The 18,568-nt window shown below is 63.4% G+C and overlaps 3 protein-coding genes across 3 annotated transcripts; all 3 read left to right on the plus strand.

Annotated features, from left to right (window-relative positions):
- Nucleotides 1-101: 101 nt before the first annotated feature.
- On the plus strand, nt 102-6,237 carry CHLRE_02g078700v5 (uncharacterized protein). The gene is made up of 12 exons (XM_043059196.1): nt 102-354; nt 478-495; nt 795-878; nt 1,167-1,298; nt 1,409-1,491; nt 1,705-1,759; nt 1,950-2,072; nt 2,244-2,289; nt 2,435-2,550; nt 2,707-2,800; nt 2,986-3,130; nt 3,341-6,237. The coding sequence occupies exons 1-12, from the start codon at nt 295-297 to the stop codon at nt 5,565-5,567; spliced, it is 3,183 nt and encodes a 1,060-aa protein (XP_042926830.1). The 5' UTR covers nt 102-294; the 3' UTR covers nt 5,568-6,237.
- A 144-nt stretch (nt 6,238-6,381) lies between these two features.
- CHLRE_02g078750v5 (uncharacterized protein) lies at nt 6,382-11,373 on the plus strand. The gene is made up of 11 exons (XM_043059197.1): nt 6,382-6,579; nt 6,639-6,752; nt 7,024-7,104; nt 7,548-7,688; nt 7,962-8,027; nt 8,204-8,581; nt 8,857-8,877; nt 9,174-9,279; nt 9,635-9,761; nt 10,070-10,181; nt 10,360-11,373. The coding sequence occupies exons 1-11, from the start codon at nt 6,478-6,480 to the stop codon at nt 10,507-10,509; spliced, it is 1,398 nt and encodes a 465-aa protein (XP_042926831.1). The 5' UTR covers nt 6,382-6,477; the 3' UTR covers nt 10,510-11,373.
- A 48-nt stretch (nt 11,374-11,421) lies between these two features.
- On the plus strand, nt 11,422-17,931 carry CHLRE_02g078777v5 (uncharacterized protein). The gene is made up of 12 exons (XM_043059198.1): nt 11,422-11,622; nt 11,859-11,939; nt 12,248-12,405; nt 12,573-12,774; nt 12,945-13,089; nt 13,254-13,698; nt 14,087-14,155; nt 14,362-14,499; nt 14,812-14,887; nt 15,051-15,622; nt 15,820-15,950; nt 16,150-17,931. The coding sequence occupies exons 2-12, from the start codon at nt 11,864-11,866 to the stop codon at nt 16,301-16,303; spliced, it is 2,166 nt and encodes a 721-aa protein (XP_042926832.1). The 5' UTR covers nt 11,422-11,622; nt 11,859-11,863; the 3' UTR covers nt 16,304-17,931.
- Nucleotides 17,932-18,568: the final 637 nt, after the last annotated feature.

Consider the following 18,568-nt stretch of genomic DNA (forward strand, 5'->3'; position numbering starts at 1 on the left):
GCGCAGCGACCACGCAACAAGTACGGCGTCGCAATTTGGCACCGGCGCGAGTTGCCTCTCTTCGCCCTGTCGCGACGACGAGGCCCACTCAGCGCATCTGTGTTTACACTGATAACCCACCACATCGCTACGTCGGCTCGTGGTCGGCGCCCAGTCTTTAGACAAGATTTTTGGCCTGGACTGGCACGGTTAAATACCGCATAAATCATGCTAATTTTACAAAGGTTTTAGGCTCGGGACCCAGAGCGTTAGCAGGCTGTTACAGCGTCGCAAGCTGCTCGTTGGACCCTCGCGATGGCCGCGAGCAACAGCAGGGCCTGCCCTGTGCTGAGGCCGACTTTAGAGGAGCTTAAGGTAGGTCTGAGGCTCCCACGCCTGCGGGCGTCCTTGGGAGGTCCGTTGGCACGACCACCACATTTGCGCTGACCGCATCTCCCGCGCCCCTCCACCCCTCGACTGCCTGGCTCCTCCCCACAGAAATACACTTTTGAGCAGGTAGATGGGCCGCGGATTGCTTGACGTTTGCTTGTCGTGCGCATACAACGGGCTTGACACGCCCAGCCGCTCCCGAACCACCACAGTCGGCAGCTGGCGGGGAAGCAAAGGCTTGGCGCCGTAATGCGTGACAGTCATAGCCGCTCAGGGGCGAAACCAGCGTGGCATGCATTCGCGGGGATCGATAAGTTGATACATCCAGGCCATTCACACACCACCGGGTTCAGCTCCGTCCACGTACTAACGAAGCATGGCCCAACGCCCTCCCCTCCACGTCGCCACTTGCGGCTTACGCGCAGTATGTTGAGAAGCACGAGAAGAAGATCGCGGAGGCGGGCATCGCCAAGATTGTGGCACCGGAGGGATGGACGCCGCGCCAGGAGGTGGGAGGCTCATGAGGTTGCAACGCGCCAGGGGCGCTGCAGACGTGCCTGGGCTGAGGGCCCAGCGACTCCCCCGGCTGGGACTGTCCAGCTTCAACCTGAGGCGCTGACATGACAGAGTTTGGCGCTACAATTCGCAACGGCATGATTCCGCCCGCCGTCCATTCTCACACGCCTCGTCTTCCTTCCCTGCACTGCCTCCATTCCTGTGCTCGTGGCTCTGTGCTTCCTATTCCCTGTGTGCCGCCTGCTCCATACCGCCCGCCCATCTGTGTGCCACGCCCCCAGGGCTACGCGGATGACCTGGACTTCCACATCGAGCGGCCCATCCGGCAGCACGCCACCGGCAGCCGCGGGCTGTACCGCGGGCTGTACATCGAGGAGAAGCCCATGAGCCTGGCGCAGCAGTTCAAGCCGCAGGTGGGGCCGCTTGTCATTACTAATGAGCTATGACGGAGGTGGACCTTTCGCTTTCCTTGTATCAGCATAATTTCTTACAGTATGCGTGTGTCTTGTGTCCGCATGCGAAGGCGCTGGCCCCGGAGAACCAGCCGCCGCCCGCGGGCGACCCCGCCGACCTGGAGCGCAAGTTCTGGAAGAACGTTACTCTGCGGTGCGACGGGGCTTATCCGCGGCGTGTGTATGTGAAACGGGTAATATTTAGGGTCCATGCGTCTATGCGGTTATCATTCTTTCAAGGGCTATGCCCGCATACACAACATACGCGTGGCGCCCTCGCCGTCGCGTGTGGCGGCGTTGGTCTAGAGGGCCCAATGCATGCGCGTGACGTGACATCTCCCCGCGCCTCTCCCTCGTTCCCACACAGCCCGCCCCTGTACGGCGCTGACGTGGCCGGGTCGCTGTTCGACGAGGATTGCGAGGTGGGGTAATGCACGGCCGCGTGTGTATGCCTTTGATGCATATCTAATGGGATGAATCGGAACTGGATGGAGATGAAGCACCATTCTTGGCACGACGTCCCCTTCTCTTCAACACCATGCACGCACGCACGCACACACGTAGCACGGTTTTGAACCCGTCCCGCCATGTTTTTTACTTGCCGCCCGCAAGCACTGGAACCTGCGCGGCCTGGACACGGTGCTGACGCGGGTGCTGCATGCCTCCGGCCACTCGCTGCCGGGCGTGTCAGAGCCGTACCTCTACTTTGGCACATGGCGAAGCACCTTCGCATGGGTAAGCGCGGGCCGGGCCAGGCAGCACAGGCTGGGTGGTGGGGAGGGCCGGGCGATAGAGTCGGCAGGCAGCTGCGTGTGGGTGAAGTTGTAGGGTTTTACCGTGAACACACACGCTATCCTCATGTCCTCTCACAACTGCACTGTGGACGCCGACCATGCCGCTCCGCAGCACACCGAGGACATGGACCTCTACTCGGTCAACTACCTGCACTACGGTGAGCCATGTTGCCGTGGCGATCCGCCACGCAGCTACATGCGCCCCGCGGTGCCATTCCTTGCAGTCCTTTGCGCTCCAACCATCAATCCAGCACACCCACACCTTGTCAACCCCCGACTACCTCACTTCCGTCGTGGCTCCAGGCGCGCCCAAGCAGTGGTACTGCATCCCTCCTGGCCACCGGCGCCGGTTCGAGGGCCTCATGCGCGACATGCTGCCCGAGATGTTCCGGGCCTGCCCCGAGTTCTTCAGGCACAAGGCGAGGGCGGGGTGTTAGGGGGGGTGTTGCATAATTGCCTCGCTGCTTGGACTGCTTTCGGGTGGCTGTGACCGGCTGCGCTGAACATGACATGCGTGCCTGCGCCTCCTGACATGCTTGGCCATCTCCACATCCGAATTTAAATCCAATCCGCAGGAGCTGATCATCAGCCCGCAGCTGTTGGACCACTACGCCATCCCCTACATCAAAACCGTGCAGCTCCCGCGCGAGTTCGTGATAAACTACCCGGGTGGGTGGGCGCCAGAGAGCGGCCACTTGTTGGGGCCCTGTGCGGTCAAGCAGCTTTCATTGGGAATTTGGGCACGGGATTTGGAAGGGATTGGCTGACAAATGTCAGACGGCAGGTGGTAGATGGGCAGCTGAGCTCCCTGCTTGACTCTTGCCCCGCTGCCCCGCCGCTGCCGCACCCCGCAGGCGCCTACCACGCTGGCTACAACTGCGGCTACAACTGCGCCGAGTCCGTCAACTTCGGCACGCGGCGCTGGATCCCGCTGGGCGCCGTGGCGTCCGTGTGCAGCTGCAACCCCGACAGCGTCAGCATCGACATGCGCCTCTTCAGGTGCGTTGCAGGAGAGCAGCGAGGGGAGGTGTGTGTGTGTGTGTGTGTGTGTGTGTGTATGCAGGACGGCGGCGGGCGGGCGGGTGCGCGGGCAGGCCGCGCAATGCCTCCTGTCACCGGCTACGACGCGCTCGTTACGCGATTGCTCACATGCCAAGGCGTCAACACACGCAGCACCAACATGCAAACCCCACACACGCACAACCCCAGGGAGCTGGTGCCCAAGAAATGGCTGCCGGCCGACATCTGGGAGGACACCAGCAGCGAGGACGAGGACGAGGAGGAGAGCGGCAGCGACGGAAGCGGCAGCGACAGCGACAGCAGCAGCGGGGAGGAGGAGAGCGAGGAGGAGGATGCGGGAGGTGGTGAGCAGGAGCAGGCGGCGGCGAGAAAGCGCGGCAAGAAGGCCGCGGTGCAGCCGAAGGCCAAGTCCAAAGCGCCCAAGGCGATGGTCAAGGGCGGGCGGCGTATGATGGCGGCTTCGGTGCCGGCGGGGGCTGCCGCGGCGGGCCGCGGCGGCAGCTCGAAGCGCGGCCCCGGCCGGCCACGTGCGAAGCCGGAGGTGGTGCCGGAATTTAGCAGCAGCAGTGATGAGGAAGACGTGGACGACGAGGAGGAGGCGGGCGAGGGGGAGGGGCAGCAGCGGGAGCCGGCGACCAAGCGGCGCCGGACAGCAGCCGCCGCGTCTGGGTCTGCAGGAGCGCAGCCGAATGGTGCCGTGCCGGGCAAGCGGCCGCGCGGGCGGCCGCGCAAGCACCCGCTGCCCACGCCTGAGGAGCTAGCAGCCAAGGCGGCACAGCCCAAGCGGCCGCGCGGCCGCCCGCGGAAGCATCCGCTGCCGGGGGCAGGCGAGGGGGCTGGCACGTCGGCCGGCACCTCGGCTGAGGCAGGAGCAACGGGACCGGCCGGGGGCACGCCCGCCAAGCGGCCGCGCGGGAGGCCGCGGAAGAACCCGCCGCCGCCAGCCGGCGAGATGGCGGCGCCCGCTGTGGCCGCGGCGGCGGCAGATACGACGGCGGCCGCGACGCCAGCGGCACCCGCTGCGGCCGCGGCGGGGGGAGAGAGCGGCACGGTGCCGGGCAAGCGGCCGCGCGGGCGGCCGCGCAAGCACCCGATCCTGACGCCGGAGGAGCAGGCGGCGCTGGCGGCGGCCAAGGCGCTGCAGCCGAAGCGGCCGCGCGGCAGGCCACGGAAGTACCCCCTGCCCAACGCCCCGGTCTCAGGCGGGGGCGAGACGACGGAGGCGGACGTGGAGGACGCGGACGCTGGCGCGGCGGGCCCGTCTGCTGTGCCGCCGGGCCCGGCGGCTGCAGGCCCCGAGGCAGGCGCGGTGCTGGCCGCTGCAGGTGCAGAAGCAGAAAGGGCGGGGTTGGCGCCCACCCGGCGGTCGCTGCGCAGGCAGGCGGCGGAGGGAGTGGCCGCGGCTGTGGCTGCTCTGACGCGGCTGGCCACGACACCGCCGCCCGATGACGTGGGGGAGGTGGAGGCGGCAGCAGCTGCTGGGGCGCTGGTAGCGGGCAAGGCCAGCAAGGCGGCGATCGTGGCGCCGGTGCCGCAGGCGGTGGTGGCGGCAGCCGCCGCTGCCGCCGCACCCCGCCGCGTCGGGCGGGCTCCGAAGGCCCTGTCGCCATCGCTCGGCGCCGTGACCTCAGAGGACGGCGGAATGTCGCCTGGGCCGGAGGAGGAGCCAGGAGAGCTGGAGGCGGCTGTGGGTCTGGGCGAGGGCGGGGGCGGGGACGAGCCAGTGAAGCGGCCGCGGGGTCGGCCGCGGAAGTCGCGGCCGGGCCAGGTCGCGCTGCTGGCGGCGGTGGCACGGGTGGCGGCGCGGGCGGAGGCCCGAGCGCCGGAGGCGGCCGGGCCCATGTCGGAGGGTGGGGAGGCGGACGGTGGCGACGCCGGGGCGGCGGGAGGCACCGCCGAGCCGGCAGCGGCGCCTGCCAAGCGCCCTCGCGGCCGGCCAAGGAAGCATCCCCGCCCGGAGGAGGGCACGCCCACGCCGGCGCCGGAGGCAGCTCCGCAGCAGGAGCAGGCACCGGCTGGTAAGGAGGAGCCGGCAACGGTGGTGGTGGCGGCGGTGGCAGAGGCAGGGGCTGGGGCCGCAGAGGCGGTGGCCGGTGCCGCGGGCAGCGGAGGTGAGCCAACGCAGCCAGCGGCCGCGTCGCCGCACCGCTCGCCCACGGCCTCCCCGGCATCCATGTTCTCTGCCCCAGAGCAGGAAAACGTCGCCGTTGCTGCTGCCGCCGCTTCCGCCGCAGCCGCAGCCGCTGCTGCCGCCGCTGCTGAGGCAGCAGTGGCCGCGGCCGGCGGTGCTTCGGCGGGCGGTGCAGCCGCAGCCGCCGGGGCCGGCGCAGCTGCCAGGCTGCTGCCTGGCGGCCGCGGGCTTCTGGAGATACTAGGCTTCCGCATCGGCGCCGGGACGGGTGCCAAGCACGAGTAGCTAGCTGCTGGCGCTGCGGCTGGCTATATGCTGGCCACGACTGGTGCTGTGGCTGTATAGCTCGCAGCCTGCGTGGCTGGCGGGGGAGCCATGGGCATTGCGTGCCAGCTGGAGCACGCAGCAGGCCATGATTGTCACAATACGATGTGGGGAGACGGAGATAGTACCTGGTTGGATGGAGACTCGGGTGTGAGGAGGCGACATATATGACACAGAATGTGTGTTTCGAACAGGTGTTGACAGAGTGGTGGCTGTATTTGCAAGAGGGACACGCACGTGCCCGCAAGTGGTGACCGACAATTACGTTTGAACAAATTTGAGAGATGGTGTTTGCGTGACCTGGTCGACTGCGACGTCGTTGTTTGGTGGTCCGTTTGCCGGTGTCTGACGATGAGTGTGTTACGTGGTGTCTACCTGTTGCTGACGTGAATCACGTACCTTCGCGTTGCAATCCTCTGTAACTCAACGCGAGGATGCAGTTTTGGTTTGCTGACTTGATTACAGAGTGCTGACGTGCAGCTGACGCCCGGACAGTCTGAAGCCTGGTCACGCGGTGCGGAACTGCGTGTGATGGCATGTGAGGACTCGTATCGACTAGACGGTTGAGGCTGCAAAAGAGCTTTACAATGGTAACCTGGTGATGACCACGTGCTTGTAACTGCGTAACTACATTCCTTCTGGGTCGCGGAGTGGTCTTGGTGCGGCCCCAGCCCCGGAGTCCCGGACCCCATCGAGAGGGAAGGTCAGGGGTCGGCCTGCATGGGGTTGCTGACACCTGAGTTGACCAACATTACCATGGTTGTTCGATTCTCATATTACCACAAATCTTTAAGTTTGGTAAAGGAGGGCTGCTTGCAGCAAGCGAATTTACTTAACCACGGACCTTAAAGGCCAACAGCCAAGCACCCAAATGCTTACATCTCATACATTAAACTTCAAACATAGATATCAGGTTGCCGCTCCATGCCGGCGAAACGGCGCGCAAGCATGCCGGCGAACCGCAGGCGCGAAGGTAGCTGCACGTCTGTGCGCAAGCACTTTGCAACTGCTTGACAATTTCGTCCATTGCAGCGCATTCGGTTCTCGCTTGTGCTGTGGGCGACGTCGGGCGATGCAAAACCATCCGTGGCACCATCCAAGGTAGCGGCGCCAGTGGACTTCTCGTACCGCGTCGCTGCCAAGCAGGTGAGAGCGAGTACATTCAAAGCAAATGTAGTGCTCTGTAAATGGTTAACATCGCAAGTTGCAGCCTCTGATTGGCTGGCCTGGGAAGGTGCAGCAGTAGTTGCAGGGTTGGCTCCTACCCTAGTTGCCCCTCTGCCCGGCCACACGTATGTCCGGGGTATGTCTGGGGTCCGTACATGCGTACCCAGCCAGGCCTATAGACCTGCCGACTAAAGTGCTATGTAGCAGCGCACAGCGTCATCGCCATTCAGCGAATGCCGCATCCTCACAGGCCGCGTCCAAGCTTCGCCTCGACTCCTTCCTAGTGGAGCAGATAGCAGCAGAGCTAGCCGCAGTGCCCAGCTCCGCTCAGGTGCGTGGCGCAAATGGCTGCCATGGTAGTGCTGTTCAGCTACCCAGAGTGCTGCGCGAACTCTGCGGGGCAAGGCCACCGCCCCGGGGGTGTAGCCGCCCGGCCTCGTGCGCGGGCTCTGGGGGGCCGTTAGGTCAGAAGAGCGGTGTGGTGTCCGGCCAGTATCTCGTGCTCACCAACCGGGGGCCGTTGGTGTGGCCGCCCGCACGAGAGCGCTTTGGCATCGGTGCCTCACAACCAAAGGAGCTCCCGTCCCTATGCAAGCCGGCGGCCCTGCAGCCCCTAATGCACTGCTGTCGGTTGTGCGCGCGTTCCCCCCTTGCATGTGTCCATGGGCGGCTCTCCACGGCGGCTCTCCCTCGCGCTCATTCCCACTGCTGCTACACTTTGTCCACCAAAGCTTGCAACCCTCACCTGCCGGGCCCATCCCCGACACTCGACAGGACGTGTCACGCGCCAAGGTCCAGGCGAGCATTGCGGCGGGCCTGGTGGCCGTGAACGGCCGACCGGTCAGCAAGGCGGGCCAGCAGCTGCGCGCTGGCGACACGGTGACCGCGAGCCTGCTGCCGCCGCCGCCCATGCAGGTGGGTGTGGGGCTCTGCAGCGACACGTGTGGCGGCCGTGCTGCAGCCGTGCCACGTTGCATGGTCATAATGTCGGCGCGAGCTGGGAAGACGCCACGGGACTTGGGACTGTAACTTTAACCGCGTGTGTGTCTGTGTGTGTGTAAGTTCTTCGGTGCATGCGGTGCTTAATGTGGAGGGCACGGATCCATGTGTGCGGCGCATGAGCTGCTGTTGCCAGTAAGTAAAGCTTTTAGCACCTCACGTCACTAATCCCTATTACGGTACTCACAGGCAATCCCCGAGCCCATCCCTCTGGACATAAAATACGAGGACGAGCACCTACTCGTTATCAACAAGGTGCGTGCGCACGTGTGTATGTGCTTGCTTTCGGCTTCGCCGCGGCTGCGTACATGTGTGCTTTGGACTCTCCGGCGCCATACCCCAGGTAGCCCGGTATGTGGCTTCTATGCCCCATCGCTGTCGTATTCCTGCTCCCGACGCCACGCCCGACTCCCTCTCGTCGCGCTTGACAGCCTGCCGGCATGGTCGTCCACGTGGCGCCAGGCCACCACACGGGCACGCTGGTGAACGCGCTGCTGCACCACTGCTCGCTACCCGCCCTGGACCTGGCGCCCACCGAGCCCGGCGGCGTGGTGGCTGTAGCAGGCAGAAGCAGCGGCGGCGGAGCAGGAGCAGGAGAGGAGCAGGAGGCAGATGAGCTTGAAGAGGAGGACGAGGAGGAGGAGGAAAGTGCGCAGCTCGGCAGTAGCAGGCTGCTTAGCAGCAGCTCTGCAAGCAGCAGCAGCAGTGGCAGCAGAATCCTGCGTCCGGGCATCGTGCACCGAATCGACAAGGGCACGAGCGGCCTGATCGTCGTTGCAAAGACGGAGACGGCACTCACAAGACTGCAGGTGTGTGCGTGGTGGGCGGGGTTTGGTGAAAGGGACGAGCCGGCGCGCGGTTGCAAGCGCGATTCAGTAGGCCCGGCAAGAGGTGAGGGTTAGGTGATGTGCCAGCAGGAGCAGAGACACAACCAGGGGAGGGAGGACACCTCTCTCACGCAACCATTGCCGAGTTGCCTTGCCCTGCAGAGAGGGGGCTTCTGAGGCATAGATAACCCAAACACCAGCCCAAACGTAGTCCCAAAGCTCTTCGCTACGCATGTCGTTTCTTCAATTGGCTGCAGGCGCAATTCAAGGCAAGAACGGTAAGTGGCTAGCGGAATGTGAGCGAATGGCAGCAAGAGGAAAGCCACGGGTCGATAAGTTCGCCTTGTCTTGAATAAACATAGCAAAAATGGGGGCGCTTGGTCGCTTGCACTTGCAGCACGTGCGCGTGTGGCCCCTTCGATGGCAATGCGCGGTATTCTGGCCTCCTCCCACAGTTCGCACGCGCGCACACACGCACACACTTCACACAGACATACAGCTTTACACGCACAGCCGCATACATGTCACAACGACATTCAACTTCACACGCACGCACGCACACATTCACGCACAGGTGGACCGGCTGTACCTGTCGATGACAGTGGGCTGCCCCTCGTCCAGGTCCGGGCGCGTGGAGACCAACATATCCCGCGACCCAGGCGACCGCAAACGCATGGCAGGTGCGTGAGCCCAGGTCGGGGGGGGGGGCTGTGGGAAGACTATGGCAGCCAGGACTCCGGACTAAGGGCTTTAGGGGCATGAGACTGCAGGGGCCGAGCAAAGGCGTCAGAGCGCGGAAAGGAGCAGAGACGACGCGGATGGACACGGCCTGACGCTAAATGTCGTGGCCGGCCGCTGGCGGGCGTAAAGGACATAATCACACAGGCTCCTGCTGCAACAGCGCCCCCGTGCAATCCAGCACCTCATCATGCCTGACCGTCCCGAATTCCCGCCAACGTGCTGACGTCCGTCGCCCCTACCCACACCCGCCCACGCCCCCAACTCTACCCCGTATGCCCGCATCCTGTCCTGCAGCCGCACCGTACGGCGGCACTCGCGGCCGCACCGCCGCCAGCAGCTACCAGGTGCTGGAGCCGCTGGCGGGCGGCGGCTGTGCGTTGGTGCAGTGGAAGCTGGACACGGGGCGGACACACCAGATCAGGTGAGGGCGGTGCTGAGGGGGAGCGGGCCAGGGCATGGGCTAGGGGCATAGGCTAGGGGCTATGAGCGGGAGGTGTGGGGACCATCGCCAATAAGCTTCGGCGGCTCGCCAAAGTGCCCTGATACAATGATGCACCCCCAAACACGCACGTGCCATGTTGTGCCCTCAGCCATGTGGGCTGTTGGGTGCGTGCTTGCGCCGCACTTCGCCTGACGTCCAAGGCACATACCGTAACCCACGTCCTGCCGCTTCGGTGGTGTGCGTTTTCTTTCAATACATTTTCCCCCGACGTCCCTGTTGTAACACAGGGTGCATGCTAAGCACATGGGCCACCCGCTGCTGGCGGACGACACGTATGGCGGCGGCGGCCCCGCGGCGCTGTCGGCGGTGGCCAAGGGCGGCGCGAGGTCCGTTGAGGAGGTGCGTGCGAGCCGGCAGTCCAGCGGTCGAGCAGCTGCGGCGTGTCAGTCCTTGCAAGTGCATGGCTGAGCCACTTGGTGCCGCAGCCCCACGAATCCGCCACAGCCCACAGGCTCTGAATCGGGGCCCCGAAGCCCCAAGAGCTTCGTAATATGACGCATGCAATCTTGTTCTGCAGGTCAAGGCCTGTTTGGAGCGACTGGGCCGGCCAGCGCTCCACGCGCTGACGCTGGGTTTCAGCCACCCAGTCAGCGGGAAGCGGCTGTCGTTTGAGCAGCCGCCACCGGAGGACTTTGCCAGCGCATTGGAGCAGCTGCGCGGGCGGTGAGGGGGCGGTGAGGGGGCGGTGAGGCCGGGTCTGCGCTGGGGCGCGGCTGGCCTCTTGTGGGCTGCGGGTGGGCGGCAGGGCTGAAGCTGGGAAGGTGCTGCACTGCTGCTCCCCTCAAGGCTCAAGCCTGAGGTGCGTCCTACTGGCTGTGCGGCTGAGGAGCTATGGGGAAAATCTGAGGGTGGCGCACTGACTGGTAGAGCGCTGTTAGCGGGTGAGCGGCTGGCGGCTCAGCGCGGAAGTGGAGGGTGTCATGGTTGGCGCCGTTGCGGCATTAGCAGGGTGAACTTCAGGCGGTCACGTGCAGTAGGGTTCGTTGTGTGGTTGCGTGTCGGCGACAGTCAGCGGGCACGCTTGTAGCTAGTATGTTTCCCATGACGCACGTGTGGAAGACAGTTTTATTTAGCATGCCGGCCACTCGATGGTTGTAGCAGGTCCCTGTGAAAGTTTGGTCGATGACAGTCGAGCAGGAAGGCAAACGGGTTCCGACGATGAGTTTCTTCCCAGACCTTAAGTCTGTAGAGATAACGAATTTGTATCTGTTGGTCCCGGAGCGTTAATCACAAGGTCTGAAGGCCACCTGCGCTAGCGCTGCGCAACTTGATCTAGAGCCCTAGCGCGACGGTTGGTTGGGGCGCATATTTGCCTTTGATGCTCCTTAATTCGTTACCTTGAGTAACATGAGTCCAGTGCACTCTTTGCCTTTGTTACGGTCATTTGCGGCAACATGGCCGAAGCCCGTTTCGCGCCAATTTGTGCATTAGTCCGATTGGGATGCGTCGAGCTTAAAGCGACAGTCGACCGACCAGGACAGTTAGTGTCCTGCACTTGGGTTGCTGTGGGCGAATTAGGTTGAGCGTCTAAGTGGACTATTGCAAAGTTACGTGTAGCCCACCCGAACGAGGCCCACCCCAACGAGGCCAACTTTAGCCCAGCTCCTCGTGCAGCGCGCGAGGTAGAAAAGGACATCGCCGATCAAAATACGCACGCAACTATTCAGCTGCGTTAAGAGACGACTGGGTGCATCGTGGCAGAAAGCGTGTCTGCACGCGCCTTTCAAAGCATTTGCATACACTGGGTTGCAAGTTGTTACTCTTGTTTCAATCACGCTAGGTAAGTGATCGGGCCGCTTGAGTGGGTGGAGGAAGTAAGCGCTTCCTGGCATGTATGGTCACGGGGGGCGGAGACGGCGTTGCGAAAGCTAGGGCGCCATAACCCTTTATATGCTGTGAAAACATGGACGCCTTGCAGGTCTTAGGAACGGTTTACAGCAGCGACTAGCGCCTCTGCAGTCAGAGAAACGGGGGTTGACGTTCAAACAGACTCGACGGTTGCTTCTTCCTTCGCAGGTGGAATGGCGGAATGTCACGCGCCGGTGGCTCGCGTGGCTATTATTGTTGCGCTTCTGATATCAGCAGCATCGGCGGCAGGTACGTTTGCAGCGCTCCAGGCACTTTCCCGCCAACTGTGCGCCGCTCGCCCACTCGCCAAGGCTCGCCACCAGTTGGCCACCAGCGTTCTAGGGCGTTCCGCCTTCTCGCCACTCCCCCAGTTTTTCCCACAGCCCTCCATCAATAACCTTGCCTTTCAATCGAGCCACCCAAGTGCGCTGCACCGTTGTCGTTGTCGCGTCGTACATTACACCAAAGAGTTGCCTCGAGCCCCTCATGAACGTAGACCGCCCCTTTCACCACGCCCGCTAACCCTCCCAACCATCCACCCCCAACCCCCCACACAGGCGTGTCCACACTTAGCATATCTCCGGACTTGGCCGCCGTGCGCTCGGGTGTGGGTCGCGGCCTGCTGACCACTGCGTCTGGCTTCCCCTGGTGCCAGTGCATTGACTATGACTGCGCCTGCTCACCCTACAAGGTCAACTTTGAGTCTTCAACACAGGTGGGTCCGGTACTGCACGAAGAAGCAAGTCACAGGCATGAAATATGGAGATTCCGATTGGCTCTTTGGGCTGCAGGGAAGAGTGCGTCCGTCCCTTTGTTGTAGATACTACATCCATGCGTACCCTCCCTCTCACATCGCACGTGCGTCTCTTTCCCTCCTCGCAGTCGGGCTCCCTGACCACCACGTGCTTTTCCGTGGCCTACATCGGCTGCAACACCAGCCGGGCCTGTTGCCGCGGCATGCTGGCGGCGGTGGACAAGCTCACCTTTGAGACCACCGCGGCGTGCGGCGTCAAGTCCAACATCGCTGGTATCACCATCAACGGCAAGAGCTGGCCGTCCTGGAACCCCTACCCCCATCCCTCGGGTGAGAGCGAAGGTGGAGTGGACAAGATGTTCACGGTGGGGGCTGTGTAGGCCTGGGCAGGTCTGCCTGCAGACAGCTTCGTTACTAGGCTGCATTAAGCTACGGCGGCAGTACATCTGAGCTCACGTCTGTGACCCCGCACTTCCGCGACTGCCCGAATGCCTCCACAGGCCCCGGCACCGGCTATGAGCTGAAGATTTACAACCTCAAGGGCAACAACGGCACCTTCCCTGGATCCAAGATCTGCATCACCACCAAAGCGCCGTGCTCGTCTCTCAAGGACCTGTGCTCGTCCAGCCCGTCGGGCGATTGCACGTGAGTGTCGGACATGACCGGGGCCGCGTGTGTGTTTAAGCGCGAAAGGAAACAGCACGTGTGTTTGACCATTGGGGTTAACACGCTCGTCTACCCTCTCGGCTCTGGGGCCGATGTACGTACCGTGCGCTGAAACCCCATCCCTTCCTACCCGTTGCTCACAGGTACTCGTTTGCGGACACGTCCTCCACTACCTACTGCCCCATCTGCCCCCTGAACGTCTACCCGCCGCCCCCGCCTCCCTCTCCGCAGCCGCCCTCACCGGGACCCCCTCTGCCGCCTTCGCCAGCACCCCCATCACCATCGCCTCCCCTAGCACCCCAACCACCGCCTACTCCTCCTCCCCCTCCACCCCCACCGCCGCCGCCCAGCCCCCCTGTTCCTCCGCCCCCACCTCCTCCCCCGCTTTCTCCTCCTCCCCCGCCTCCGCCGCCGCCGCCTCCACCTCCGCCGCCACCGCCCTTCCCACCCCCTCCTCCGCCTCCCCCTCCCCCTCCCCCGCCTCCTCCCCCCGCCCCTCCTCCGTTGCCGCCGCCCCCTCCGCCGCCGCCTCCTCCGCCCCCGCCCCCGCTCCCTCCTCCGCCCGAGTGCCCTGAAGTCTGCGCAACGGTGAGCCTGGGGTGTGCGTCCGACGCTTCCCCCGTCACACGTGGCGTGTGGCTCAGTCAGGCAAGCGGCAGCAGAAGCAATACCGGATGCAGGCATGTGCTCTTTGTGGTGCTGCGCCGCTGCCACGACGCAGCAAGAGTCCTGCGTAAGGAGCATACATCTGCAAGGGTGCAGTGCGAATGCTGTGCGCCCATGCTTGGCCAGGGGCATTGTGAAGAGACGTGCGTGCCAGCATTACTTCACTCGCGGCATCCGAGTTGCTCCTGGCGTTAATGCACCACACCTACAAACACACACACACACACACGCGCGCGCGCGCGCACGCGTGCGCGCCCACACACATACCACACACCTGCCGCTTGTGTTGCGTCCCACCGTTTTCTGACAGGTGCAGATCATCCCGCCTGACTCCCTCTTTAGCAACGAGGTCCCGGCCAACATTTTCACATTCGACGGAGCGTACTGGCGTACTGGCGTAGCAGGCAATCGGCTGCAGCGGCAGGGGTGTTGAGAGGTTTTCCTTGCTGTCTGGTTGGCCTGCTGCCTGCTGCACTAGTGCTTGATAGCTGGGCGCGACTGGGCACATATGGCGGGCGGTGCCTGTACAAACCGACCCCGGCTATGTCCGGGAGATGAGGCTAGTATCGGAACCTTCGGCCTCAGACGGAGGACGTGGCGTGGCGGCACAGCCCACTTTTCCCTTGCAAGGGAGAGCCACCTTCTCTTGTCACATTCGACGGACCCGACGGCGTGGACTGCGCCAGCTACGGCGATTTCATGGCGGCCACATTTAACGATAGGGTGCGCCGTGCGGGCTGGTGCGGGATTGGTCGTGTTGTGAGACTGTGGAGCCAGGCCTGTGGGTGGCTGTGGGTGCTGGGGGGGTAGGGGCCATACATGCAGCCATACATGTGTGTGGTCCGTTTGGGGCGTTTGTTGTGGATACATGTGGCTGTGTGTGTGTGTGACGCCCGTGGCGCAACGTGGGGTTGGATGCCGCCGCCGCTGTCACTTGCGCATACATGGTCGCCACACTTTCCCTGCCCCGTGTCCACACCTGCAACTCCTCGCCGCCTTGCTGCTCGGCCCCCTGACACACCCCACCACCTTCAGGCGTGGGAGGTGGGCGCAGACCTGTCCGCCGCATTCGTCGTAACCTCCTGCAGCGGCCTCTGGAACCTCACGACGGGTAGGTGCGGACCGAGGAGCGGCTTGCACCCGCTTGGCAGCTACGCTAACTCCACAGCAACATGTGGATAAGGACAGATTCCTTCTCCTACTACGTTTGTCAAGCGCCCCCAAACACTTGACGCCAACCCTGCCCCGCCCCGCCTGCTCGCCCATCGCAACAGGCATCCGCCCCAACATCACCGCCTGCGGCACCTTCGCCTCCAACGCCACCGCGCAGCTGTTCCAGCCCGAGGTGGGCGACGTGCTGGAACAGCTCGTCAACTTCATAACCGGAGGTGCCTGCCCCGCCAACCTGGAGGGATACACCATCTCAGCCCAGATCGGCGGCATTGCTCCCTCCGGCGCCTTCGGCGGTGCCGAGCCCAGCTGCGTGGTAGGCCAGACCTCCCAGTCCTGCAAGGCCGACGCACCCGACGCGCCTCCGCCTCCTCCTCCTCCGCCTCCTCCTCCTCCGCCGCCGCCCCCGCCCAGCCCTCCTCCCCCGCCCCCGCCCAGCCCTCCGCCTCCTAGCCCTGCCCCTCCCACCCCGTTTCCCAAGCCCAGTCCCAGCCCCTCTCTGGTGAAGACGCACATCTGCGTCCAGTCGACGAACAACATTCCGTTTGCGATCTCCGACCTGGTGCTTTCCCCCACCGTGGACCAGCTGGGCTTCCCCGCCGTGTCCATGTGTGTGTCGGCCTCAAGCGCCACGTGCAGGAGGGGAGCCTTCTGCTGCGGGATGGACTTTGCAAAGGTGAGGGCAGTGGCGAGGGCCACGTTTTTGGGCATTGGCCATTGGCGGGGCTTGGGGCAGAATCCCCTCCGGCACGACGGCCTTGCGTGCCAAGTAAGCCGGGGTAGCGGTCTTGCCCGCACGAGGCATTGCCTGCACGTTCGTAATCGGCCCCTGAAATTTAATCGTGCTTCCAACTCTCGCTCGTGCCTGTACAGATGGAGCTGCCCATCACGACTGATTGCAAGCCTGAGCTCCGCCGCATCGTCATCAACAACGAAGCCAGCAGCGCATACAGCTGGGGATTTTACGACTCCTTCACCACATTGAAGTTCCCCTCGCTGACCAAGTAAGGAGTGGGACGGGTCCACAGGACGTGTTTGTCTTGCGGAAGGCGTATGGCAGTCGCCATGCAGCCACCAGGCATGATTGCCGTGGTCCCACGAGCACCCCCACCAACCTTGCACCAACGTGCACCCTGCCCGCCGCGCCTTGTTGGCCCCTGCATCATACACTCCACCCTGCCCTGTGCCCTGCTGCCCACGCAGGTCGCTGCCCGGCGGTCCCTACGGCGCCACGCTGTGCTGGGTGGTGCGGCCGGGCGCCTGCGCCGACCCCGCCAACTTCTGCCTCAACGGCCGCTGCCAGGTCAACATCTTCTCTTCCGACAACAAGTGCTGCCCTGCGACGATAGTAAACTAAGAATGCTTGAGGCTCGAGAGGAAAGCAACCCAGGAGATATTACTGCGTAGATAGATGAGTAGACTACTGTCGAGACGATGTCGTGGATTGTATTGCCCAGGGAAGGTATTGCCGTTCCAAGTGCGCATGGGTGGGGTGCCATGGGCTTGTTCTCACCGCGCCGTGCCGGCACTGCAGGTTTCATCGCAGGATAGCGAGACAGTGTCAGTTGCGTTAAAGTGTGGAGACTGAGTAGAAGCAGGGTTTTAGTGTCTTCGCAAGCCCTTCTCGAGTAGGGACAGAAATGAGCAGGCGGTCGTGCTTGTGCGGGTGTGTGTGCGGGTGTGCGCGCCTGCCGGCTTTCACGATGCGTGAATGCCTTGGTGCGTGTCCGAATGCGTGTGTGTATGTGTGCTCGTGTGTATCCAGCCATCGCTGGGGAAACTCGTCGTCAGGACATCTGTCTGAGATATTGCGCGTGCGTGCGTGCACTTCGAACAGTCTATGGTGCGCAGGCTGTCTTTCGTCATAAGCTGTGGGCTCAGGCGACGCGTGTGCATGCGTGCGGGTGTCGGCCACTCCAACCGCAACCTTGCCTTCTGCCACATACGGTGCAGACGCATGTGACGCATGCATATGCCAGCCTTTCAATATGTGGTCCTCCTTCCTTCACGCAAACATCTTCTTTCTGATTCGAAACTGTGGACCGTTGGTCCCAAGCGGGGTTTGCAAGTTGGCTGTGCCCCGAATGGGGTTGCTATAAGATTGCTGGACGGAGGGACATCCCTGAGCTTGCGTCATGACTGCCTCGGGATGCAAGGCGTAAATCAATAGGCTTGGACCGCGTGACGCCTGACACCTTGCCACAGTTGGTGACTAGGACTGATGAAGCTGGTAGGTCCTTGACTGACATGCATGGCAAAATGGTCAAAGATGCAGCACGGCAGGGCTGGGCGCTGCGCTGGCGTGTTTGCAATTGACACGAGGTGCGTGCGGGAGCGCTTGCTACATGGGCCGCCCCGTCATTCTATTTTTGCTTCAATTGGGCTGAGCCCCCCCAGCGCAGCGTTCCAGGGGGGGGGCGAAGCCCCCCAGGAACACCCCTGTCCGTGGCTCGTGCGTCGGCAAAAAGTATCATACTGGATCGCTTTGGCTGTTTTACTTGTTTGGTTGTGCCTCGTAGAATCTAGGCAGATCTCTAGAGCACGCGCGTGTCACGCTAGCCAGCTGACTTCACGCCCCTGGTCCGATCCAGTAGTCCTGAACCTGAGCAAGCAAGCAGTGCGCTCCTGACTGCCCCTGCCCTCGCATGTTGTGATGTACATTGAAGGGGGGACTGGTATGTTGTGGTGTTTGAACTATAGAAGGGGGACTGGCATGTTGCGGTGTACATAGAAGGGGGGATTGGATCGTGCGTGGCACCTGATGTCAGGTGAGGTCGTACAGACGTGCCTTGTGTGTGTGTGTGTGTGTGTGTGTGTGTGTGTGTGCGGCCCTGCGTCCGTCCATGTGCGCGTCTCGGGCCGGGCGCCGGCGCGGTTGCAGTGGCGCGCAACAGGCGCCTTGTACGGACGCTGCGACCGGCGGTCCGACTCAACAGCCATACATATATAGGAGTACATGCGGGTAACGTGTAATTGTGTGGACATTAAAGCAGCCATCCACCAGCACTGGACTGCTGCCATGTGCCCAACTCCCTGAAGGCCACAGCAGCAGGACTTGGGCCGGCGACAAGACAACATAGCCCACCAGGACGACCCCACCCGAGGCGTGCGGCGAGAGCGAGCACCCAGTTAACAAGCAACTGCGCCCGTCTTCCTGTGACCCGCCGGGCCCAAGGGCCCGCCGCCGGCACACGGTAGGTCGCCGACTCACCGCAGCCTACGGGCTGCCTACGGTATCAGCCCTTGTCCCTTGAATGAAAGAGGCGAAGGACCACCGGTGGCCCCTTGGAAAGGGCTGGCAAGGGCAGGCAAGAGCACCTAGAAGGAAAGTGGCCAAGGTCCAGGTGTTGCCGTGTTGGTTGGTCACGCCACAACAGCGCTCTCGCATTCCAGCCTGCGGTTGTGTGGCACCCAATGCATAAATGCGTTCTTGCACTTAGCTAGTCTGTTACCCTAACACCGCTCGGCGGCGGCACGGATGCAGTGGCGGGCGCGGCGGCGCTGGGTTTGGGGCCGCGGCCGCGGTGGGCACCGCGGCCCCGCCCGCGGCCGGCGCCCGTGCTGGGGAGGGTGCCGGGGGGGGGGGGGGCGCTGCCGCTGGGCGCGGCAGGACCGGCGCAGC

Source organism: Chlamydomonas reinhardtii, chromosome 2 (genome assembly GCF_000002595.2).
Source record: "Chlamydomonas reinhardtii strain CC-503 cw92 mt+ chromosome 2, whole genome shotgun sequence".
NCBI lineage: Eukaryota > Viridiplantae > Chlorophyta > Chlorophyceae > Chlamydomonadales > Chlamydomonadaceae > Chlamydomonas > Chlamydomonas reinhardtii.

Excerpts from the sequence above, each read along its gene's own strand:
- CHLRE_02g078777v5 (XM_043059198.1), top strand. The coding sequence starts at position 11,864 with ATGGCGGAATGTCACGCGCCGGTGGCTCGCGTGGCTATTATTGTTGCG. Across the intron at positions 13,090-13,253 it reads AGCCCGTCGGGCGATTGCAC|GTACTCGTTTGCGGACACGT; the intron begins GTGAGTGTCGGA and ends CGTTGCTCACAG. Across the intron at positions 15,951-16,149 it reads AAGTTCCCCTCGCTGACCAA|GTCGCTGCCCGGCGGTCCCT; the intron begins GTAAGGAGTGGG and ends CTGCCCACGCAG.
- CHLRE_02g078700v5 (XM_043059196.1), top strand. The coding sequence starts at position 295 with ATGGCCGCGAGCAACAGCAGGGCCTGCCCTGTGCTGAGGCCGACTTTA. Across the intron at positions 1,492-1,704 it reads TGGAAGAACGTTACTCTGCG|CCCGCCCCTGTACGGCGCTG; the intron begins GTGCGACGGGGC and ends GTTCCCACACAG. Across the intron at positions 1,760-1,949 it reads TGTTCGACGAGGATTGCGAG|CACTGGAACCTGCGCGGCCT; the intron begins GTGGGGTAATGC and ends GCCGCCCGCAAG.
- CHLRE_02g078750v5 (XM_043059197.1), top strand. The coding sequence starts at position 6,478 with ATGCTTACATCTCATACATTAAACTTCAAACATAGATATCAGGTTGCC. Across the intron at positions 7,105-7,547 it reads CAGTGCCCAGCTCCGCTCAG|GACGTGTCACGCGCCAAGGT; the intron begins GTGCGTGGCGCA and ends GACACTCGACAG. Across the intron at positions 8,582-8,856 it reads CGGCACTCACAAGACTGCAG|GCGCAATTCAAGGCAAGAAC; the intron begins GTGTGTGCGTGG and ends AATTGGCTGCAG.